General features: G+C 36.8%; 1 protein-coding gene across 1 annotated transcript in view; it reads left to right on the forward strand.

Annotated features, from left to right (window-relative positions):
- Positions 1-26,149, forward strand: part of gnb1a (guanine nucleotide binding protein (G protein), beta polypeptide 1a) — a 34,610-nt gene that overhangs the window by 5,377 nt on the left and 3,084 nt on the right. Inside the window, exons 2-10 of the mRNA XM_032570595.1 lie at positions 15,005-15,111; positions 15,895-15,933; positions 16,055-16,161; positions 17,913-17,976; positions 18,844-19,006; positions 20,732-20,798; positions 21,668-21,869; positions 22,986-23,202; positions 25,862-25,977. Of these exons, the coding sequence (XP_032426486.1) occupies positions 15,055-15,111; positions 15,895-15,933; positions 16,055-16,161; positions 17,913-17,976; positions 18,844-19,006; positions 20,732-20,798; positions 21,668-21,869; positions 22,986-23,202; positions 25,862-25,968 (1,023 nt within the window). The 5' untranslated portion in view covers positions 15,005-15,054 and the 3' untranslated portion in view covers positions 25,969-25,977. The remainder of the gene's footprint in view (positions 1-15,004; positions 15,112-15,894; positions 15,934-16,054; positions 16,162-17,912; positions 17,977-18,843; positions 19,007-20,731; positions 20,799-21,667; positions 21,870-22,985; positions 23,203-25,861; positions 25,978-26,149) is intronic.

Raw genomic sequence — 26,149 nt, forward strand, 5'->3', positions numbered from 1 at the left:
AAAACCAGGACTGAAATACACTTACACTAATTATAATTTGCCGGTTGTGTATTTGCTGACGCCAATGCAGAAAGAAAAGGTTCTTTAGGCAAAGAAGTCGTAAGGTGTTCAAACTTTGGCCATAACCTTTTTTCCATTGTCAAAATGGCAGCTGGCAGCCAGAAGAAAAAGTTTTTGTTAAAATTTTGTTGTTTAAAGAAAATTAAATCTATATAAGTTTATAGGTTTCTGGATAAATACCATTTACCTCGGAGCTGTGAATGACATCACACCCAATTGACTGCATTCCAGTTAAAATAGTTGAAGTTGGATTCCAAAATGGTGACACGCAAGTAGCCATTGTTTGTATTCTTACAAATAAAGTATATTTTAAGCTATACTTTCCACATGTAAACACCACTTTTAATTTAGTCAGTTTCAAGTTTCAGGCTCTACATGTAGCAGTGATTTCAGATGCATGCAAGTGTTGTAAAGTAAACGTATTTCCACCGCAGCTTGCTATTGTTGATGCGAGGAGCTGTGAAGTAGGAGTTCGAAAAATTTTCTGATTTTGCGAGTGGGAAATCTGACTTTTGGACCAGAGGATATGCAGCTTATGTTTGCTGTTAACCTGAAGCAGTAGAGTACAAACATTCCCAAAGCATATGGTTATTAGAACTTTTACTCATAGTATTATGGTATATTGTCTTGCTAAGTATTTTCATTATGCCCACTGTGCGTTGGTTTCCCTTGTGCTAGTATTTTATTTCCAGAAGTTTGTAATTAAAGTGAGTTTTTTGAATTCCCAAAAATTAGCTTAGTGATTTAATTTTGTTTTTCTCTATCAGGAACAGAACTAATTTATAATTCATGACTAGAATAGTTTCTATTGCTACAATAGATCAAACAAGTTGCCAGGAAGTGTTGCGTATGTTTTTTTATGTTGCACTAACTTAATACTATGCTGATCTTTATAATATAAACAAATGTTCTAAGATGTTAAAATGTGTTTATTACCAAGGATAAGCCAAACGGTGTATATTTAAATACAATTATGCAATTGTTATAGTAAAAGGCAGAATTTAAGTAAAACTAGTAGAAAGGGAAAAACTAGCAGTTTGTGTTTTAAGAACACCGTGGGATTCTGTCCTTTAGAAAAGCTGGCCTTTGTCATCCTCCAATTAGACATGATGAAGCCAATGTGCTGGGATTTATTTTTAAACACTAGCAGTTCAAAATGTTATATCTCTGGTAGAGAATAATAAATGACCTTTGCACTTGGCAGCATTTCTGGTCTCTCTTGCTTGTACAGATGGTACAATCATAAATGGCTAGGATGAGCATTGGGGCAGAGGCCCTGTTCAGGTCTGGACCTCGCAATTGTAACCAGCGTAACAACAATGAACAACATGGCGTTGAAATCGGTCCTGAGTGATCAATTATCTGTTTTCCACTTCACATGCAAAAAGATGCATTTACTTCACCCAGTGGTCTGTTTAGGGGTTTGTTTTGTTTGTTGTTTTTTTTTTTTTTTTTTTTTACCAAAAGCCATCTAGGTAACTTCCTGCCTGAGGGGTATTCTCAAAATTTCCTTCAATGTGTCCCAGGTCTGATCAGGTTCAGACTGCTTGACCAATTCAGTCACAGCTGTCCATTGCCTATACTAAAAGCAGTCTGAGGAGAACCTTCCTTTGAGTGCAACACAGTAAAGCTGCACAATGTTAGAAAATCTTGCACCCTTGTTAATATTGGTAAATATTGCTATGACTATCAGTGGCGATATGCACATTTTCTTCTTTCCTCTCCTTGTCCGCTACAATCTTGTGACCTTTAGTATTTTGGGCAATGGTATTTGTGTCTGGTAATGGAAATTACATCTGCTGGCTAAATATTACATTAGCTTGCAAAATGCTAGTTAACTCTTGGAATATATTAGCTAATGATTATTCCATTCCAAACAATATTTGGCAATTTGAGTATAGTACATGTTGATATTGTGTTGACGCTATATCCGACTAGGTTTTAGCTATGTCTGGACAGGATTCAATGTTGCCAGATTGGGCAGGGTTCAATTCTTTTGAACATGTTGGGCTGAAAAAAAAAACAGTTCTGGGCAGGTTGTTAAAATCTAGGCTTTTTTTTTTTTTTTACTTTTATTTTGTCACAACACTTGGCAGGTTTTTTTGGGGTTTTTTTTTTTTTTTAGAAAGTGTTTATAGGAAAACTCTCTGGAAATAGATGTCATTTTATGGTAGAAAAGCACGAAACAAGCACTTTTTAATAAAATGCCATATCCTTGCAGTAATTTTTTTTTGGTTCATTCATTTTGAAATGTCTAGAATCTGTCGAACTTGATTTCATCAATGATTTCTAATCATTGGTTAGACCAGAGTCACTATGTAGTTGCACCATAAAAAACAAATTTCTAGTGCAACTTCACAATTTGCTCTGGATTTATGAAATTAAATTTAATGGAAATGTAGACGACAAAAGTAGGTTGCTCACCATTTGTTGTTTTATAATTTGCTGTTTTGTACGTAGGTAGATTAATAATTTTTTCCCAAAGGGCAACATAGGCAGCCATCTCTTGTCGAGGCCTGGGCCCTACTGGTTGAGAACAAACTATCCACGCAAGTTTTTGGTAATCAAGTGCAAATATAATCTGTCTTATTGCAGCAACAGATGTTGAACCTGAACAATAAATGGGATTCTCACTGTTCTTACAACTGACCTCAAATATTCTTTTTACAAAAACAATTACCAAAAATGAGCAAGGTCTTGTAGTTTGCAGTACGTTTAAACTAACTTAAATTCAAGTTGTAAATCTTGATAAGTTGGACTTTGTCTCCAATGCACTGAGCACACCACTTTGACTTCTATACATGTAAACTTTGGTGCATTTAAGGTACTTTGCTGTTCTCTGCTCACCTGTTGGAGCCTCGGTTTTGGGCCTCTTTGGTTTTGGGCCTCCTTGCCTAAAATTGAGTTTTGCTGGTCTGCTGTTGCTACTTTACATTACTTAGTTTAAATCTAAATGAAAAAAGCCTCAAACTTAACATACAAGCCTCACTTGTTCTAACAAGTGAAAGGATGTTTCTTGTCAGAGCAGCGAGTTTGGGGGGAAAAAAATATAAACATTTATTTCAGTCCAGTTTACTTCCTTGTCGCGAAGGATTGTGGGTAGTATCGTACACCATGAAATCTCTTTGTTTCAGACTGTACCTGCCTTTAAATCGGTGTTGAAAACCGGAATGATTACATGAAAGACATAACTTGAGTGAATCAGGCATGATTAGGAATGTTGCAGGTCCACAAAGATGAATACTGCAGCAAACACGGTATCGTCGTCCTATGGTTTCATTTTGTTTTTGTTTTCTCTTTTTAACAATTGTATTGCTGCATCAACAAGTCATTTCATTTTTGTGCTGCAAAAGAGATTCTGTCAATCCTATATGTGCACCCCACCACCACAGATTCTGCATGTCTAGAATAAATTAATATCTTAGAACAAAATATAGCCAAAAGTATTTAAGCTGCCTTTTGTCAGAAATGGTTTGAATCCCGTCTTGACAGAGGGTCAAATGCCTTTAATCTTGTTTTCTAGGTGAGAGAGCCATTGGTTGGTCTCCCTTTAAAATATGTACTATTTACAGTAATGTATAACTAGTGATTCTGAATCTGCTGCTTTGAAAATGAACTCATCCAAAGATTAAAACTTTCAGCAGAAATTCTGTCAAAACAAGTCCCTCTATCTTGATTTGTGTGTAGTTTTACTGTAGCTTCTGTTATGTGTTGCTTGTCACCACTTGCCAGAAAGCCAAGGCCTCTGTTTTGAATAGTCAAAGTAGCTGGCACCAGAGCTGCTTAGAGACCCAAATACAACCTTGTCACCGCTCAGATACTGTAACCCTGTTGTAGGCTCATCACTAGTCCTGGCAGTACTTTGCATGTACACTTCAGTGCCCATTCTGGTTTGAATGGTTACTGTCTCGCTGTCTATTTACATTCAAGCCCTTGTATTTGACTGCCACAAGGAAAATGCGACCAAACTTGAATCCCAGGATAACAAGGATAACGGTGCAAGTGAGTTTTCTTCCTCTTTAAAGCATTGCAGGCCACACTCATTTGGGCAAAAGAGTGGGGCTGCTGTCATGTGACTCTTCACACACTCGTGTTCCTATCTAGCAGGCTTGGGGATAAAAATGGGAGGGGTATGTTTGTTAATGCATTCAAAGAAGTGTTTTTTTCTGTTTTAAATAAAGTCATGCATTTAGCTTTAGGCTAGCCTGACTTTTTCTTTTTTTGTCTAGCTCACTTTCATTTAAAAAGAGCAGTTATGTAGTGAATCCAAGCACAAGTCATATATTGTTGTTTCCAATCGAGAGTCATCCAGAATTGAGCAAAAATACCTACTAAAATAAACTAGATTCATGTCTAAAATTTTCTAGTGACATTTTGGTTTTATTATATCAAAATTTAATGATCAGATGGCTTTCATGTAACTGTTTTTGCCTGTTGGAAGCTGTTCACAATGCAAGGCCTACAGCATCATGGAATGTTTTGCTAATCAATTTTACTGTACCGTCAGTCCCATTGATATGTTCCCCATCTGAAACGATGCACAGAGAAAGCAACCAGACATGCAAAATATGGACAATTAAATGTTAACATAAATATAAAGGATAGTTACAGCATATAAAAGGTGCTGCTTGGAGTTTGTGAACAGTCAATCTTTGCTTACATGACTAGAATAGATGTCTGTAGTCATATTTACTTTAATAAAACTGATTAGTCTGAGGTTACCACTAGTCAGTCAGGGCCAGAACGAAAGCAAATTTCTGTTATCTTAAAATAACTTCAATCTGAAAAGATGTCAGTCTGCAAATATGACAATTGTTGTGTAAACCTTTTAACTGGCATCATGTTTACATTGCAGGTTTATTTTTAATTGACTAAGGTCTTTTACAATGAAGAAGTTCTTGGTGTGTGATATGTAACAATCTTTTGAAAAATAAACCAAATAGAATTCGGTTTAGAGTAAAATGTCTTGTGAATGAATTTGGAATGATCAAAGAAAGCCTCTGTTAAACACAATGAAGCTGTGTTAGATAGATTTTTGTTTTGTTAACCATTGAAATTGTGTGAAGTTGGAGTCATTTTAAAATGGCTCCAATTTCGTTGGAGTCATTTTATCCACCATTATTTAGTCCCTTCTAACCATGCATTTGTCGAAACAGATTTGTGTTTTCACCGAAGTAAGAAAGCTTTGCGCATTGTCATCTGCTTGAAAAATATGACGTTTTCATGACTAAACAGAATCCCACATCAGAAGACCTGCACAATCTCTTGCTTGACAACAGGCAGAAGCCCAAGGCACCAATGACAATATTTACATTTTTCAAATGTTTTTAAATTAAATAAATAAAATTTAGATTCTGCATGTCCTGCTAACTGGTGGTACTATTGCGTCCAGTAATGGCATTAAAGGTAAACAGAGTTTCCCCCAGCGTATTATAAGCCTGGCCGGCCGCATGGCTTTATTTCCTCCCCCGCCAGGCTAAGCTTTGCTTGTTTTTACTTTTATAAAAAATTAAGTCATTAAATTAATTTTTTAGTAAGATGCACTGCAAGCATCTCTGCTGCTGTGAGAATTTTACTGGCAGGGCGGAATTATTCCTGAAAGAAACATGGGTTTATAGATTTTATAGTTGATGCATTAAACAGGCAGCGCGCACCAATCACATCACTGGCGCCTCTGCAGTGTTTACTGCCTTGCGTGCTGTCGCAGTTTGATCTCTGAAGTTTACCTTGCGAAGGTAAACTTCAGAATAATCCTTTTTTTGCCATTCAGTAAAATACTCTGATCACATTGTAAGTTCAAATGAATAGGAGTCGAGGAAAATATAAATGTGGAAACGTGTTAAAAATGTCTTAACTGTTTTTGTGCTGTGTAGGAATTGGCTGATATGACATAATTTTTGATAATCTGGCATTTTGAAAAGGTGTTTCTGATTGTTACATTTTTTTCCCCTCAATGAAAATTAGATGTGCAAACAAATTGCAAAATATTGGTTTTGCGAGACAAAAATCAGCGTTAATGGGCTGTCTTAATAATAGTGTGTTTAGCTTGACAAAAGCTGCGTTGGGTTGAATAATGACAATAGTTTTTCTCTAAATTTTTTATTTATATAAATTTTATGAAAAAACATCCCCATACAGTTGAAATCATTAAACCCTATTTTGACCTTTTATTTAATGAATTTTTATTGGTTAGCATCAGTGTCAAATTCTGTTATTGACTCACAGCATAACAGTAACTGACAGTAGGTGTGTTGCAGTAAATTTATTACTTAAAATATCAGGTACAGCCGTACCGGTTCTAAGCACATGTACTCAGCCATCTCATGCAGGTATTGTCTAAATATCACAATTACTCCAACGTGATCCAAACCTCTTCACACCTCACGACACCTCTCTGCCTAAAAATTTATATACCAAGCTACATTAGATTAGAAAGATTGCTGACTTCAATGAATAACGGGCTTACAGTAGCAGCTTAACAGAAAATGAACAGTTATTACTGGCTCTGTTAAAGTAACAGACAGTAGTAAATTGAGTCTTGTCAACCACTCAAAACGCTTTACATTGGTGCCACATTCACCCATTTATGAATTCACACAGATGTGTAGATCAATAAGCAAATGAGCATTGCATGCCTTGCCAATGGGAACAGACACGTGAAAGGAGGAAGCTGGAATGGAATCACAACTTTTGAATTGCAAGACAACTACTCTATCCACTGTGCCAACAGAAGACTAAGTACAAGAGTTCAAGGTCCAAGATAAGACATCAATGTGGAAGAACAATAAAGTTTACAATTGAAAGCAGATTAATTCACTCTAATAGCAGATACTACTGATGCATTTGGTCAGATATTAAACACCTATACTTGAATCGAGTTTTGAGAGGGGGCGAAGAAACCTCACTTGGTTTAAATTCAATACTACATTGAAAATATTCTTTGCAGATTGAGAGGGTAGTGATGGGATGTTAAAGTGTTTGTGTGTGACTAAAATGTGTGATGCTTACTAAAAAAATGCATTAACTTTTTTTTAGATTTTTCTATCTGGTGATCGTAAGAGTTGGAGATCAGTATTAAGTAACTGTTTTTCTAATTATTTTGAAGTAGCTTGCTGAGCATTGGTACTTCAACATGCTATTTTGTCCATGCTTTATAAGCTACACAGTAGCTTTTTAACTTTTAAGTTTTTCAATGTGCTTTACCTAGTTTCCCATTCAGTTTGCCACACAGTAGCAATCTTTGTGGCAAACCTAGTAGAGCAAAAGGCAGTGTAAGGCAGTTGTTTATTTAAAACACTTCTATAAGGTTCCATACTGTATCATACTTTATAAGTTTATTTGAACAAAAAAAATGTTTGTGCATAAATTTGTGACTTAAATTACCAGTAAATAAAATAGATTAGCTGCCTGGCTTTTTCTTAAATAAAAAAAAAAATCGAAGTATTCAAAATATAATTTTACAAAAAGATAAATCGGACTAAAATCGAGTTTTGAGCATTTTGAATTTGTTCACAACTTTCAGGACTAGGAATTATAATTTTCTATAAAATTTATTTCCTTTCTGCCCTTCTACCACACAGTATATATATATTTTTTGTAATTCATTGGAAAACGGCATAAAGTTCAACATTGTCAATATCTTGGTTGACTAATTTCAGATCTGTTTAGTCATAGCTTGTCATCCCCACAAAATCTTACACAAACTCTAAAATACTCTGACGCTCTTCTCTTACCAAAAGTATTATTGTAAGCTTAAAGATCTCTAGCTAAAAGAGTCAATTTTTCAGACATACAACTCATTTTACTTTAATAAGATCCTTTTGCTTGGTATTTTCATAATATTTGTGCAGGTAAATAAAGCCAATTGATTAATTTATTGCATCCTTCAGTTAAAAAAAAAAACCTGTTAAATCTGCACCTAGACTGAATGGAGCATCATCAGCATTGTGCCAGCATATGCATACTTGTTTGTAGCCCCAGGATTATGCTCCACTTTCAGTGGACCAAAATGGGTTATGGGCCCCAAAGCCTTCGATGTTTAATTCAGCCATTTTTCTTTTTTTAAGCAGCTACTTGGATAGTTGAATATATACAGGATTGATGCGTGTAAGAGTTTTTGCTTCTGCAAAAGCACAATATACAAATTAGTATTAGGGGAGTCAACAGTCGCTTTCCTCTTCATTGTGCTGTAGTTGTTTTGCATCCGGGGAGGAAAGACATCTCTGAGAGAAGGAATGTGTGTGATGTAGAAGATGGCAGAACAAGACTGGATGGGGCTTTTAAAAAAAATGTCCAGAAGCATTCCCTTCTGTCTTCTCATCCTGCCTCATCAGCCCTGTTGTTCCTGCCTTCTTTGTGACCTGGTTGTGTTTCAGCTACATTTACCATGCATCACTTCACCATAGCACTTAGATGGACTCTCATCCACCAACTGGACCACAAGAGCAGTGGGAGTGGGGGGGGGGGGGAGAGCACATATCCACTTAAAGCATCATATTGCTTGTTATATACTAGGGCAAAGTGGCCAAATTCAGCATGTTTAACCATAAATGAAAGTATTATGCAAAATTCTTGTTTGACTTAAGTCTATATACTAGACAGCTTTATATAGTGCAGAATCTATTATCTATTTATTAGGATGATTTCCAATTAAAAGAGGTGATTCACCAGGCCTTGCACAACAACAAATTTTCCTACGCAATAAATTGACTAATAAACTAATTATGTACACAGCACTCCACATTGAACCTGTGTAATAATTAAAAATAAGACACAGCCAGAAACAAACAAAATGGAAATAATCACACATACACAAAACAATAAATAAAATGGATTATGTCTCCCATGACTGCAGTCTGCACATTTCTACCCATGTCTTATTTTTTAGCTTTTATTGGGGGCGTGGCTGTACTGAAACTATTTTTGATTACTATGATTCCCAGTGGCTGATTCTGATTATTATGAAGTCTGTCAACAAACTTACCCTTCAAAAAAAAAAAGTGCAAAATGGAAATTATTTAGCTAATTTTAATTTATCATGTGATTAATTACTAATTGCCACAAACTTAATATTCACTTCAAAAACACAATTTTGGATCATAAACATTAAAATTTTATTTTATAATTTTCACTTCATACATCCATTTTTGTTTGGCTTGTTTATACAATCACTAAAGTTTAGTTTCATCATTTATCTTTGGTATTTGAAGGCAGAGGAGAAAATTCAAACTTTAAATCGGATTGTACCCGATGACATGAGCTCATCTGCACCGTTTCTCAAAATTTAAAACAAGATATTCCACTTAAGAATGTGGAGTAATACATTTTAAGCAGAATTTTTTCCCTAACAAACTGAAGCCAGGTATGGGATCCAGCTGTAGAAACTAGAAACCACTTCTAACTGTTTTTTGATTTGTTTGTCGGTTTCTTTGAACCTGCCTCTCAGGATGTTGAGTGTAACCTGTTACTGTAACGCAAATGATTGCATAGCCTGATTCAAGCCCTGGGGTGGACGCTGGCAAGTCAAGTAGTAGTGAAAGAAACCACCAAGTGATTGTATTTGTAAAGTGTGTGTGCTCTGTCGCCACATCCGCTGAGTGTTTTGACAAAGGGAAGAGAGATGAACACAGCTAGGGAACACCCATGAAAAGGAAGCGTGCCGCTCATAAATGCCTTGTTCATGTGTTAAGGTGTGGAGGCAGATGGGTGATTGTTTGTTCAGGCAACTGCGTTGGCTTCAGAAACCACTGCAGTTTTAAAGTGTTTGTAGGAGCAACAAATTAACTGCACCAGCAACTGGCATTCTGAAGCACCAAGGAAAGTTGACGGGAAGAGTCAGGCACGCAGGACTAGATGCAGCCCTTCAAGAAGGCACAGGGTGGGGCAGCTGGTATCCATGCAGGAGGTGTAAATTGCAGTATTAAGGTCACCATCTTTCCAGCGCCTTCATAAACACCATTTTGTTGAAAGGGGTTGTCTGGAAGTTGGTAAAATTAACAAAATTAAAGGTCAAAGAATCATACTATTGCGTAACTACACAACTTAGACTTACTCTTACTAAGCCAAACTTTCTCTGTAATCCAGGATGGTCTGCTCACATACACTGACAGCGAAATATGTAAAGTAGCTCATGGTAAGTTATTTGAATAAAAGCTTATATCCTTAAACTGACTCTCCAGTAATAAGAGGAAGAAGTTATTTATTGTTCTAATTGTGTTAATGTAGACATAACGTTTTGGGAACTTCCAGTACAACTACATGTTGGAGTGATAAGCACAAGTCGAACAATATTGGGCAACAGCTTCACTGACCAACTGACTAGTTTTTTTCTCCCTTAGTCTGTATGTCCCGAAATGTTGACTGCATCAGGCTAAATGCTAAATTATAAAAGACCCATCATCTAGCTTCACTCTGATCAGACTTTGACAGACACAGGGACACTTGCATGCCTTGCTCCCCTTTACCAAGGGGTTAATTAGCAGCTCCCCTCCCAATTGTCCTCTGCTTGTTCACTCTCATTAGTTTAATCTGGCTGTGTCCTCCAGCTTTCCTCTCTTGCCTCTATCCTCTTGTGTGCCAGAACATCTCTCTGCCTTCCCCTCTCCTTATGTCATCAGGGTGACAACTAATGTCTACTCCAAAAAAACTACTGCCAAACCCCATTTATAGCATCTTATGATTCATATCCCTGTGCACTTGGTACAGTAGCGCTTTTGTTGAGCTTTAATGGAGAGGTTCCGCTCCAGCCCTATTGTATGTAAAAGTAAAAACGTTGAGGTTTTTACTGTGTGACACGTTATTGATTTAATTGCACCTATTAAGAATTTAATGTAAGATTTTATAAATTGTTGGGGGGTTTTGTTTTGCTTTCTAGTGATTATTTTTCTTCTTGTTGCCCATTATTAATTATCAGTTATTGATGTAATTAATTAGTTACATCAATAACTGAGGATATACAAATGAGGATGTGTGAAAATGCGCTGTGCATATATTATGACTGCTGTTTGGGAGGAAGAAATAACAATGAACTCTGTGTCTGTATGGAATCAAATTACACTTCCTCTCTCCTTGTCACTGTTGCACTCGAGATGTGGGAGCTGATAGGAGTGGCTGGAAAATGTGAAGTCTGCTCCCTTCCTCCTCTTTCTCCTCCTCCCCCACCACCTAACTAAAAATAGCTGGCAGAAAGAGAAGGCAGCAAAGTCGAGGCTCTATCTGTTGCACTGCCAGTGGTTTCTACACTCCCACCACTAGCAAAATGGGAAAAAGAGATTCCTCTGAATCACACCACTTATGCTAAAACTGATCATCACCAGCGAGGGGTTCTGCTTTTATTTTGCAGCTTTTGCATTTAAAGTACATGGTATTTGAACATTTTGAAACTGGCCTGTTCTTGAGATTTGTGTGTGTGTGGAGTGGGGGCGGGGGGTGTTGGATTCGGTTTTATCTTGGAGCACAAAGTCTGAAGAGTAAGACCACCAAAATCTGGCCAGTTATTACTGAACAGATGATTATCTCTTTCTTAAGCATGTGTATTTAATGGTTTCAGCTAGTGGAAAAGGTTAAAACACTGGAATGTGCCTGATAAGTTTCATCGATCATGTGTTTCTTGTTTAACCCATTAACACCTGATTCAACACACAGGGCACCAGTGTGAACAGTTCCTCTACTACTTGGAAGTCTAAAGAGGGAAATATTAACATGATTGTAAATTCATATCTACAATTAAAACATTTTTTTAATGCAAGTATATAAAGTTGATGTCATTTAAATCTAACAGCTATTTGTATAATTAGCATTTGTAGGTTGCATGGTCAGAAAATGTACGTTCACTCAAAATGCAACAGTCAGGATTTTGTGGCCACTTTTTCAGTGTCTGGTTTGTCTTTTAAGAATTGTAACTTTTTTTCTAGATTTTATGTCCTGAGGAATCATTAATTATTCATACTAAAAAGCAGAGAGTACATCACACTGAGTGTGGAATCACTACAAACAACGTTTACTATTTTAAAACACAATTATTACAGGGTTTACATTTTAAAATCTTTAGCATCTTTAGTTATTGGCACTGCTAGCATCACCACCTTTGAATTTCCTGGAGAATGCAGTTCCTTTTCTCGACTCTGAGATCTCTAATATGTTGCCAGCATTTTGAATGGCAGAGGTTTAAAGCTCAAAAGAGTAAAACATAGCAACTTTGCTCTTCTTTCAGTCTTCCTGTTGTCTGGTGAAGTCTGCTTTGGATCAAATAGCCCCTTTGCCAATTCAACAAAACGTTCCCAAGGAGGGCACAAATAGACTTCCTGTATCTTGTGGCTCTGGAGTGGAAATTTACATTGTCTTCCATTAGCCACAGAGTTGCTAGTGGAATAGAAGTTGTGCCATTGTGTATTTTCCTTTCTCACAAGATAATCATTTAAAATGTCATTATTAATACATCTTTAATCTTCTTGGTTTTGAGGAAATTTAACAATATACCATACATAGAAAATTCTCCCCCTATATTCCTGTTTTTTCTGAAATCTAGGTTTGCTTGGGTTATTTCTTTCTATCTCTGTGTTAACATGGAGACAAAACTTAAAGGAAGATGTGTTCTTCTGCTTCGTAAACGAAGTGCTGGTGCTAATGATTTAGAGTTACAGCAGAGTGCTGCGCTGTGTTCAGGTTTCTCCCACAGGGGAATCGAACTGAAGCACAGCTGAGCCCTGTCTCAGCAGGTCCTAACAGACAGAAGCGGCAGATCCGGCGTATTGCTGCGCCTGACAATTCTGTGGCAGAAATTGTATCCTGTTCTTTTAAAATAGCAAATCCACCACTGTGGATTGTGAAGCTTTCCCCACATTGTATCCTGTTCAATGTGGGGAAAGCCTACCCACTGTCACACCTGGCTGGGGGTGGGCGCTTATTTTTTATATCCAAATAAAGTTGATTGCAAAAGGACAAAACTGGAAAAGAACAAAAGGCAAAGGACACTAAAGGCACCAAAGATTGTTGTTTTCAGTGAGGCCCGATGACTCTTAGATAAGAGAGTTCTCAAAAGTGGAGAAATGTTTGAGTTTTTGACCAACAGTAAAGTCAGAAAGTGGCCAGACCCAGTCACCAGACCAATCACCAATTTGCCAACTTTACTTATAAATGCAACTGCTTATAAATCACACCTTTAAATCTGGTGTATCATTGGCTTTTGGTCCCACAAAAGGTTAAAACTGTCCTATTGTAGTAAGAAGTTGTAAATCTCAAGTCTCGTCTCAGACAGATGTGCGTAGCAGTCATGACTGTGATTCACAATAGTGGTAGTGAAACACAGTTGGCCTTAATTTTAGGAATATTCTGAATATCAAACGTTTTTTAGTTCTGGTTATTGTTTTGGGTAAATTTTCCTCATTTAGTTTAAACTAAAAGTCCAATGCTTTCACAGTAGAAGTGTGCATAGAAGTATTTCTAAACTTTCTCAAACAGGAAAATAAAGTCTAGTATTTTAAATATAACCATATCCTCAATATGAGTTCTGGTTTTTATTGGCATCAACATCACTTTTCTTTTACCCATTGCCCTTAGGGTTATTTGTTGAGAAGATGAGAATACTACAGCAATATTATCCATGAGACGTTTTCATCGTGAAGATTAGGAGGCTAAGGCACCTTGCTTAGATAGACCCATTTAGAAGCATTGTCCAATCAGGTGACAGATAAAGTCTCAGGCGCATGTAGGATAAGGTGTTCATTCAGAACGTCTCATCAGCCTTCTGGACAAAGGACATAAATCCAAACCGAGACACAGCGAGGTGAGGTTATAACACGGTTATTGCTGTAGATGGGTTGAGTTGGGCAGATAAAGTTAATTCATTTGACTCTAGTTGGTTGTATATATTTTTTAAATTAATTTTAATTTATGTGCAACGTTTTGTGTACAGTAACTGAAAATAATGGAAAAAGGGCAAGGTATATAAATGTCTTTTTTTTTTCTTTTCCTTAAGTTGAGCAACTTGACTGAGCTATAAATGATGTAACTAAAGATGCCATTAGATGTCTCATTTCCTGTTTTTATGCCTTGCAATACGGCAGCTTCTTGCATTTAACTTATTTTCTAACAAGGCCTCAAAGCCCATGGTAACTTTTTCTAAATTTTCTGTTATCCGTTCATTTTGAACGGCTAGTGAAAGTATCGCTGTTAAGAGGGTGAACCAGAGGATTGGGGTCAGCGGAACAGCCACTGCTTTTAGGATCATCAGCAGGTTTTGTCTTAACCGGATTTGGCTGGAGAAGCTGAATCAACTGTGTCCCAGGATTACAGGAATGACATTGGAGGGCAGTTGAGAGTCCACAGGCCAGAGCGTTGACGCCTTTCACCTGCGGCTACAGAGGTGCAGGGAATCCCTGGTGGTCTCTTTTTTATATATATATATCTGACACACAAATCCTTAATTTTAACAAATTATTAGGGATATGTTTAGGCCCTCTATCCAAGGGTTAGGGTTAATGCACACTTTTTTGCACGTTTTTTTTCTCCCCCACTCCCTCCCGGTCCCCTTTGGCATTCAAGGACTTGTAATGGCCACTCATTGTTCCAAGTCGTTTGCCTCTGTTTGGGTGAAGAACGAACAAATTCAACATCCTCCTCAAATTTGTTATCTTAAGCCTTAAGTAGCTGCCTTGTGCTTGTTGCTAGGTTACGGCTTCAAGCTGGCAAGGACAAGTCTTGAGCTGTCTCAAAAGTGATTCGCATCCACTTTGTCTGAGCCACACAGAAAGGATAGAAGAGAAACTGCATTTTGTTGACCTGCTATGTCCATAAATTTGTGGCATAAGAGAAAAAAATACAATTTTTACCAATTACTAAAGCGTGAACTAACCAGCGTCATTAAAATGCAGTCTCCAAGTGTTCATAGAGCTGAAAAGGAAACAGTTGTATTGATGTTAGGCTTGTCGTTTCTTGTCTTCTTTAGATCGGCAAGAGTCTAGGCGGCGGAGAGAAGCACACCATTAGCAGAGGAAAATGAGTGAACTGGATCAGCTACGCCAGGAGGCTGAGCAGCTCAAGAACCAGATCCGAGTAAGTCCCAGTTTTTCCTATCTTTAGTTTTACTGAGGTTCCAAATCCAGACTCACCACAGTTTTTCAACTTTCTACTTGTGCTGCTACTAATCGCTTTGTAGATTGAAGATTAAATCTGTTACTCGCATATATAGGGCTCCAACTAACAATTCTTAGTAACTGATTAATCTGTCAATAATTCTGATGATTAATCGATCAATCTGATATTTTTATTGAAAATCAATTAGCTAGCTACTAGAAATACATTAAAATATACAAATGGATGGTTCAATTCCTTTATAAACAAGAAAATAAACATTGTATTACCTAAAATGCAATAGAATATCATTCCCTTAGGATATGCTAGATCATTTGCAGCTAAAAATACTCATCTGAGCTCATCTGTTAGTTAACCAATTAATAATGGGATGCAAAAGGTTATTAATAGGAGATTGTGTTGCAGAACTAGGTGAAGCTAAAACTGCCACTTGAGTTCTTAAATTAAAATAAATATATTTTTTGTACAGTTTTGGCTTAATTACTCCTGTGAATGTGTTCTTACAGCAAATGGCTTTTTGTTTGTTTGTTTATTCTAGTTAATGGTTAAATTAGTTGACGATTACTTGAATAACCAATTCATCACAATTAATCTGATTAATCGTTCAGCCCTACTCTAATAAAAATGACGCTTACTCACTTTTCACATTGCTTTTCAACTTTATTACTGTTATTTGCAAGTCGCAAGTCAACCCCCCTTTTTTTTGTGCGTGGTTATAACTGGATCTTTTTTTTTTTTTTACAGGATGCCAGGAAAGCGTGTGCAGATGCTACCCTGTCTCAGGTAAGAAAAATCATTCATAATCAGTAACTGGCTTTCATTTTGTTTTCGATGGTGTTCACTCTGGCCACATTAGTACACGTTTTGAGGGTCGTCCTTTCTGTCTCATTTTGATCCTGCTTAGATCACAGCAAACATTGACCCCGTTGGCCGAATTCAGATGCGGACTAGACGGACGCTGAGGGGGCATTTGGCTAAGATCTATGCCATGCACTGGGGGACTGATTCAAGGTAAATTCATTCAGTTGCGTGTGTGTGTTTTTTGTTTTTTTTTCTCACCAATCCTGTCTTCCTGGTCTGATTCCAGGAACCAAATGTGAAATGCTTTATTTTTGTGAGTTGCTTCCTCCTGAATGTAAAATGAGTTCACCATGACGTCCTTCAGTCCGTTATCTTCAGTTTTACTAGTCATTTTTGATCGATCATTACAATAACAATACTCTTGTCTGTGCAAACTGAAAATAGTAAAACATTTGTTGCTGTGAGAGCTGATTGAACATGTGCTGGAAGCTCGAGTGTGTGCTGTTTTGCGTCTTGGTGTGTCATGTTTGTGTGCACTGGGATGTGGCATGAGGGTAGGGAAAATACTCAAAATGGAGTCAACCTTTGTGGAAGCTGGGGTTGAGTTTGATCACCAAAACCCTTCCTTTAGACTTCTACTCTTTTCAGCCAGCAATGTATTTATCGGTGTTGCTTGAATCAACACTTTGTCTAGTCACGACAAAGCGAAACTATTGCCTTCAGCTAAACTAGAGTGGTTATAAAATTAGTAAACACAGAAAACAAAGACACTGTTTACACAGAAATTGGAACTATGTTTTTTATATATATAAAGAGTAATAGATTTTTAACAATCTGAAAAAGTCCCACTCTTCTACACAAAAATGTTTCATTATTCAAATCAGTGAGACATTAAGTTTTGTGATTCTATAATGTACTATTTTTCTCTAAATTCATGTAGATTTTTCATAGAACATGAAAACATGCCACATAATAATCAGTTTTGAATCCTCAAAACATATCTTTGACAAATTATGGCTGCAAAATCAATCTTATAACACTTTTCCACATTATATGCCTAAATGTTATTTCGTAGAGTAATCTGTGAAAATAATAATAAAGGGAAGCCTTAAAAAGAAAATAAGCACATTTAAGTCATATTTTGCCGGATTGTTCTACTTTTTTATCATTCTTCATACACAACACTAGGATGTTTTTAACCTGATTCAATATTTAACCACAATATTGTTTTTAAAATGAGAATTTGGTAAATAAAACTCATAAATGCTCTTATCCCCGAAAGTCTCCACCTCGTCTTCCCTTGAGGGATGAGTGTCCCAAACCGTTGAATCATTGTCTCTCAGCTGATGCCCTGACTCTTGCGGTACACAGTCTGATCCAAACTGGACATATTTTATTCCTCACAGTATACCACAAGCTCCTTTGTTTCTCCTGCATATAATCTAAACAATACATTTAGCTCATGTCCAGAACAGATTAATCATGGTAAAGTCGGGCCTATGTTGTACTTTAAGCAGAATTGTCTTCATTTGAACTTATTACTGTCAGTACTGTAGTTAAGACTGGCACGGTCCCTGCAGCCCTTGCTTTGTTCAGAGCTTCTCCTGTACCAAAGTGGTTTGGGACCGTCGCTGTGGTTACTCTTGTTGGATTCACCCAGATACCAAATGACATCCACAGAAGGGACCTGAGAGGGCTCCGTAGATTAAGGTTGTTTTGAAATGGTCTTTATTGTGAAAACATTACTGAGGGGTGTTCTAAATAAATACATTTTGTGAGAAAATGGTCTGTTTATTTCATAAAATTCGCTGTTTTCATTCTTAAAAAGTGCAGCTTATTAAAATATTTAGGATATTTAAAATGTTCATGTCCCCTTTGCTCTAGTCATTTTTGTCTGCAGGTTCATAGCAAAAGATTTCAAAAATAATTATTTCAAAAAAATTGTGTCTGTTTTTCTGAAGGCTTTTGGTCAGCGCCTCCCAGGATGGCAAACTCATTATTTGGGACAGCTACACCACGAACAAGGTAAAAACCTCAGTCGTGTTGCAATTCTGATTACTTTATTTGTGAATAAATCATCTCAAAATATTTTAGAAAAGGCTCACAGTCTAACTGTTGTCGGTTACAAGCAACTAATTAGATGTAATTCCTAAACAAAGTAGATTAAAGACTTTAAAGAAATAAAACAAGTCAGGTGAGCGTTGCTGTCAGAAGAAAGTAGCAGTTTTTGTTATATTTTCAGTAAATAAAAAAAAATAAATCATGTAAAAAAATATTAACATGGAAAAAACTTGAAATTGTAAGTTTTAAAGATTTTTTTTTTTCCCCTCCAGGGGGTCTTTTGTGGGCTCTAGTGTCCCTTATATGAAAGTAGGTTGACAGGAAAGGGGGGGAAGACATGCGGCAAATATCGTCGGGTCTGGGAGTCGAACCCTCGACGGCTGCGTCGAGAACTCAAGGCCTCCAAACATGGGTCGTGCTATCCCACCACGGCACGCCCAAGTTTTAATCATTTTAAAAGTTTTTTTAAAATGACCTTCAGGATTTTTTTAGACCAATACTATAAATTGAAAGTGGAGCAAGTGGAGTATTGAATGAAGGGATTTTAATCAGGCTAAAGTGTTTGTTAAATTGCTAAGGTTAAATATTTTCTACCTTTACATCAAAGCACGTTCTATGGACTAACCTCCGAAATATGAACTAACCTCCATATTTCGAAGGAATGTAATTTAAATTGACAAAGTACTAGGCATATTGTGTTTGTAGGTGCCAATGAAGTGTTTTGTATGGAGGGGTTTGCGTCCTTGAAAGGTTAATTTTGCAGACTGAACTCTCTCTCACTCTTCCATCTGTCACAGCAAACTAATATTAAATCGTTCTGCTCTCCTCCAGGTCCACGCCATCCCGCTGCGCTCCTCCTGGGTGATGACGTGCGCTTATGCCCCTTCTGGGAACTACGTTGCCTGTGGTGGCCTGGACAACATCTGCTCCATCTACAACCTGAAGACCCGTGAAGGAAACGTGCGCGTCAGCCGTGAGCTGGCCGGACACACAGGTAGGCGGGACATTTGGATTACCTCGATTCTGGTTTGTCCATCGGTTTGTTGACTATTTTGGTGAGTCACTCAAATTTGTCAAGAAAGTATATGTTAAAAAGAAACACTTTTGTCATCACGCCGGTATGTTTAAGTCATGATTCTTGTCATGTTGGTTTTCCAAATGATACAAAAACTCAGTCCACTCAAAGTCAGAGGTTCTAAAGCCTTCAAAAAATGAGGACATGGTGTCAAAAAGAAGCTTATCACTGATATTATTGAGCAAAATGATTATTTGTAAGTATTCAACAACTATTGAAACAATGTTTAACTCCATATTGCAGTTTTATATGTTTTGGGTTTTAATTAACTGATATTCTGCTTTCAAATTTTTGTTACGTGCATTATCTTGTCAATAACAAGTTCCTTGGTCTTGTTCCTCTACATGCTGTGAATTAACATTAGGATAAAAACTTCATGACTTCATTTTGTCTAAACAAATCAGTGATTGCTGAATTTCCAGAAGCTTAACATTTGACAAGGCTGAATGTATCAATCAGTAAATAGTCAGATTTGTCTCACAGGACTTCATATTACTTGCAAGTTTCTTCCTTCTCATATAGTGAAGCTGTGAAATTTAAGGTTTGAAAGTTCCTATCCAGTCTTAAAAATTTCATTCATTTTCCAAGTATGGAACAAAGCTGAGCAGAGTAAATAAAATATTTAATCCCCTAAGCTTCTTTCCCATTTCTACCGCCTGTAAAGTCAAAATCAGAGTGTTAGAAAAATCTGGGAAATTTAACTTTTTTCCATTTGTCATTGGAGGCCTTTTATCTGCAATCTGCCTCATTAATCTTAAGTTTCAGTCCAGCTCATTGAGTTACTGACGGCACCAGGAAATGAAACCTCAAAACTCGCAGCTTTCTTTGGACTTGACGATTTTAAACTATTGGTTCTTCAACAGGGTCTGATTTAGATTCCAAACAAAGCTCTGAGAAATATATTTAAAACTTGCAAGCAAAAGTAAATGAAATATAACAAAATATGCCTAAAAGAATCTGTATTTATTATTGCAAAATAGAGTCTAATATAGGGTTAGTCAAAGTATTAATGTTAAAATATCCAGCACTGCCAAATCAGAAGCCAACTCCAGCATTGTATTGCTTCACGTTGAAAAAGCATCCAGATAAAACCCAATGTTTTGTACTTGAAAATCAAGTCTTCAGAAGTAAAGAATCTGTTGGAACCTCATTGTGTTTTTTTCCCCTTATTCTAAGCATTGTGATCACTGCGCCTAAAAGGTGTCGGTCCGATCTTTTTCATATGGGTTGGTGGTTAAACCTCGTATCATCACAGACTAATGAAAGTGTTGAGCACTTAAGCAAGGAGCATTCATCTGATCAGTGTCACATGACGCAGGAAGTGTGTCAGCACTTTAGTTCCAGTTCCTTCACTACAGGGAGGGGTGAATGCACTCTGCCAGCTAGTATTGGATGAATTATGGAAGCAAGTCATGAACCAGGAGATGCCCCAGAGTGTTTTTTTTTTGTTTGTTTTGTGGAGAATTAGTCGATTCATCTCCCCTCCCTCCCACATGCAGCTCACATAGCCTCCCCTGTGGGTGTGATGACCATTTGAAGTCAGGTCCCTTCTTCTATACAATGAAAAATAATATGCAGTCCTTATGACTTATAAGTTGAGAATACATATTACATTGGTTAATCTGCGGGTTTGATTTTGTTCAGGTTACTTGTCCTGCTGTCGCTTCCTGGATGACAACCAGATTGTCACAAGCTCTGGAGACACCACCTGGTGAGTTGGGATATTGCAGGAATTATGTTGCTGGACAAAATCAGTGTAAATGCAGACCTTAAATTATGTTTTGTCGCTATTTGAACATTGTAAATCACTTACTATTCCTTTAGTGTCAGTCTATGGTTGGGCGATAAATCAATTTTATCAATAAATCACATTTTTGCTTTTGGAGATTTAATTATTTGGAAATTGTAATTTTTTTGTCACCAATGCACTCCTTGGATTTTCATAGTTAAGTGATAAAACTACCATCTTTTTTGACACGGTTTTACAGCTTATATTTATTTTGACTTTGAATTCAAGTTAACTCACATAAAAATTATTTAATAAAAATATTTGTCATTTTTCATTTCTTTTTAATGTAAAAAACCCCCAAAACAATCGCCATTGGTTTAAAAAAATCTATCATATGGTCCAACCTTACATCAGTCTATATGGTTTGTATATATTTTTTGTTTGTTTGTTTGTATTTCTTTTTGCTTTGCCCTTTACCATACAAACAGATCCTGTTAGTATCATACAGATTTCAGTTTGGTCCAAATTCAAAATTCAGTTGTGTTCACACCTGGATAAAACTAGATATAGTTAAATTAGCTGCAAATTGTAATACAGTACAGTCAAATCACATTCAATGGTAATTGGTGAAGACCGTCTTGAGATGATTATCTACAAGAGTACTATAAACATAAGCATCAGTTTTGGATTTCAGAAAATTCAGTCACTTCCCAAATATTGGGTTTGTTTTGGTAAAAACAAAAATTAGAAAACAATAGTTTATATTGCAATCATTGCTAATTTCTCATTTTGAAGAGAACTTGTTTTGAATTTATTTTCACGCATTTTTTAATTTTTTATTTTTTTTGCAGTGCTCTGTGGGACATTGAAACTGGTCAGCAGACCACTACGTTTGCTGGTCACACCGGTGATGTGATGAGCCTCTCGCTGTCGCCGGACAGCAGACTGTTTGTGTCTGGAGCCTGTGATGCCTCAGCCAAGCTCTGGGACATCAGAGAAGGAATGTGCCGGCAGACCTTCACTGGCCACGAGTCAGACATCAATGCCATCTGTGTACGAAAAACACACACAAACCTCACATATATAGATTTGACCAGGGTCACTTGTATGTCAGCGCCCTTTTATTTGGACTGAGCAGCTAGTTTGCTTGTCAGAGCGTGCAGTGATGATTCGATTGTCACATAACATGTGCATCAATTCCTAAATGCCAGTAGGCTATTATTTTGACAAAGTTTTTTTTTCTTCTTCTCATAGTTTATTGTTAGGGAATGTAGTTATTTTGACACTAGTAATATCTACTAGCAGGTGCTTGTTTTGATCACATAAACTTATATTTTGTAAGTTGGCTGGCCTTAATAGGCTTCTGAACCAAATCAAACCTCTAAGGAAGTGTTGTGTAATTAAATTGTGTCCAATTTGAGCAAAAAAGATTCCTTTTGAATATCTATCCATCCATTGTCTATAACTGATGGTGCGACTGTTTGCAAGAGACGAGATGGGTGCCTTAGAAGATGCCTGAGGAAAAACTAACACTCTTATTTTTGGATGAAAGATTTACTTCCTCTTTTAGCAAAGAAGTTGTAAACAGAAAATGATTTGAAGGTTATTATAGGCGACAGAAAATCTCATCTGTAAATTGTGTTAAATTAAAATTGCTGGATTAAAATGCTTCTCTTTGTTTAATTAACCATTTGAAAAGGATTTGCACCACACTGTGTTAGAATTTGCCTTTTTGTGGGATACGTTTTCATCTCCTGTTAAATGCAGTGTAAACAAGGAGGGGTGATAACGGCCCCAGAAAGCTACCCCGCTTCCTGGAAGAGGTTGCTGTTGTGAAAACATGCCTTCTCACCATCTCCATAACTTTCAGAAAATACTTGGCTAGCAAGAAAAACTAATTTATGTCCACGTTTTTTAGTTTATGGGTGCAGAATTAAAAACGAGGAGACAAATTAAAGCAACATGTCCTGCTGTGCATTGGAGTAACCTGGGGGAAAAAAGTCTCCTTTAAAAATAATTACATTAAGTTTATTCTGCATATTAGATGATTAAAATAAACTGTACTTCCTGAATGTCAACATAAGATTGTCTGTAGAGAAATTGTGAAAAATATATTTTTATTTTATTTTACAAAGGGATACGAATACTTAGTTTCCTTTCCTTTTGCAGTTCTTCCCCAATGGCAACGCCTTTGCCACGGGCTCAGACGACGCTACCTGCCGGCTGTTTGACCTGCGTGCCGACCAGGAGCTGATGGTTTACTCACATGACAACATCATCTGCGGCATCACCTCCGTAGCATTCTCCAAGAGTGGCCGCTTGCTGCTGGCTGGCTACGACGACTTCAACTGCAACGTCTGGGACACTTTGAAGGGCGACCGCGCAGGTGAGCCATGTTGGAAAAAATGCTCTGAACTGAAACGATGCGCGGCGGCACAACTCGACTTCCACTGCCTCTGGAAGGTCCTAAAAACACCTAGACTTAACTTTAGAACTCCAGATGTCATAAATGCACTGAGATATTCTGTAGTTGGTCTTGGAAAAATATAAAGTTGTTTTTAACCAGCTATTTTTATTACATGTTATGACTTTCAAAGCTTTTATATATATATATATATATATATTCATATATATATTCTAGCCATTATTATTTTGGTTCTTGACTTGATGTCTAAGACGTGCATTAATTCAAAGATAATTTCACTTACTGTTTGTTCAGATAACATGACATTTAGATTGAACTTGACCTATGGTTGTTCAACTATTACATTTTGTTTTGAGTTCAGTAGTAAATTTCAATAATCAAAAGTCCATCAGTGCTTTTTAGTGGTGTACAATCTATTCCTGATTTAACAGGTTCAAAAGTTACAGATTTCAAATAAAGTTGAGCACTAGGTTAGGCCCAGTAACTCCATTACCACACTCCAAAGACTGAAAGCTAATTTTAGCAATGTGCCATTTGATCATTGGTGGAATTGGACTCAAATACTGCTCCATTCAAGGAAGTTATAGGTTAATATCTTAGACTGAAATATTGTAAGACCGCCAAGAGAAACGCCTAAAAGTTTTAGTTTGAGTAGTGAAAAACGCAGAGAAATGCTGTTGAAATCTGACAAATGTGAGCAGGAAATTTATGGATTAGTTAGTGAAGACGTTTCCATAAAGCTTTCCTCATCCCGCTCCGTGCAGCCGGTTTTAGAAAATGCCAGTGGTTTGTCATGATGGGAATACCTTAGCTTTCCACTGTTATATCTGGAAAGTCTCACAGCTCATTGTTCAGCCACTTGTCAGCATGTCCAAACAAAGCTGTGAAGTGCTATTCAGAGAGAAAAATGGCTCGGCCAGCCTTTTATAGGCACTGACTGTCCCATTATTAAAACACAGCCAGTGTCAGACGCCCCCGAGGGTGAGCTGCCCGGCTTCATGGCTGCAGTTTAAGATGACCAGGTGGAAATTGAAGGATTAATCATTTATTTAGCGTGTTAGAGGTACAGATTTGTGTAGGTGTTTAGCTGTTCTCCTTTTGAAATACAACAGATACTCCTAACATAATCACTGGTTGCTGCGTGACAGCTGCATACTTACGGGAAAAACTTGCATCATTTGTGTGTTTATCAGAAGGAAAGGGTTTTTACCTCTGGGCAATATTGTAGTTAAGACTGCTTGTGATGTCAGAATAAAAGTTTTTGGTACAGATAAAAAATGAGTCATAAAGCATTAGCATTTTTCTTTAGTAAAAGGTAGGTTTTTAAGAGTTTGGACTTGTTCCTTATCACATAAACATCACATAAACCTTCCAGAACTGAAACAGTTCAAGTGCAGTAAACTGTCTAGCCCCTTGATGTTGTTTTTTTAATCAAGTCTTATAGTTTATTTTTTTATTTTTTAAGGCTAAAAGTCCGTCCTTATTTCATATTTAGGTTCTTCTCAGTTGTGTTGCAGTAAGTGTCACACACTTGTTTGGTCCAGCATTCACAACACAATTATTTTTGTAAGCAGCCTTTATTCAAAGGAAGTCCTTCAATATGGCAAACCTTTTACACAACCTATGGAAATGAGTCTGAGCAGTCATTTACTGGATTCAGCTGAATTTCATGTAAACATATGGGAGTGTGTGCTGCCTGCCTGCCTGACTGCTAACTTGCCTACAGCAAACAAAATAGTTATTTTTAGTAGGAGAGGCCTGTTTTTTCCCCAAACATATTAGTAATTCAAGAAATAAAATGTTTTTTATTTTGTTTATGTGGCATGATTTATACATTTTGGCTGTAAATGTTTTCAAAGGAGTTAAATTGCAAATGTTCATATTTCTGTCTTCATATACATTTTATTTTCAGTTATAAGAACAAGAATAACCAGCTTGAGTGTTGAAATATAGATATTTCGCTGCACTGAAAGATATCTTATTAAAAATATGTAGATTTCTTCAAATCCAAGCATTTTTCTGTCTTCTAGTTGGTGAAGAAATATAAATAACTGACTTCATCTCTAATTATTAATAATGCACCAGCACTTGTCTGCCTTCTTTGGTCTTATACTTAAATAATAAATTTCACTAATTGGCTGAAACGATTTATTTCTGCAATGCTATAATTTTTCTTGTTTCCTCATTTATGCCAATAATTTGTTGTTTGATTTAGAACAGGAAGTCGGAGTCGAGCAATGCAGCTGGTTTTACTTGGAGTCCTTAGATCAGATTTTGAGTGTCAAAAATTCCAGTGTTTGGTTTTTAATGTCACTGTAACTGTATAGGATTAACATTAGTAGTAGTAGTATATGGGTTGGATGTTTTGAGTGCAAAAAAGGTTTGCAGAACATGGGTAAAATGTTATTTATCATTAAAAATTATTTTCAACATAATTTTTTTTTTTCCAATCAATTTTATGCTGATTTGCTGGATTCTGAACCCAGAATCAGAATCTGGGGCTGATTCTGCTCTCTGATTTCTAACCTTTATCCTTTTAACACTTTTTACATGCTTTCTAGATTCAGAAAGAGTGTTTTCCTCATGTTTTAGTAAAATCTTGTGTTTTCTCTGTCTGAAGGTGTCCTGGCCGGTCATGACAACCGGGTGAGCTGCTTGGGTGTGACCGACGACGGCATGGCAGTGGCGACAGGGTCCTGGGACAGCTTCCTCAAGATCTGGAACTAGAGTTTGCAGGTGAGTTTACTGCTTTATCTATGAATTTATTAAATGAAATCATATACAGAGTGCCAGTCAGAAGATCTGAATTTCATCTTAGTTTTGGGCTTTTGATGAAGCATTTGAATCTTTTTTTTGTTGTTTTTTTCAGGCGATGTGATTGATGTGTTTGAGATTATTGTCCCAGTTA

Source organism: Xiphophorus hellerii, chromosome 1 (genome assembly GCF_003331165.1).
Source record: "Xiphophorus hellerii strain 12219 chromosome 1, Xiphophorus_hellerii-4.1, whole genome shotgun sequence".
Classification (NCBI taxonomy): Eukaryota; Metazoa; Chordata; class Actinopteri; order Cyprinodontiformes; family Poeciliidae; genus Xiphophorus; species Xiphophorus hellerii.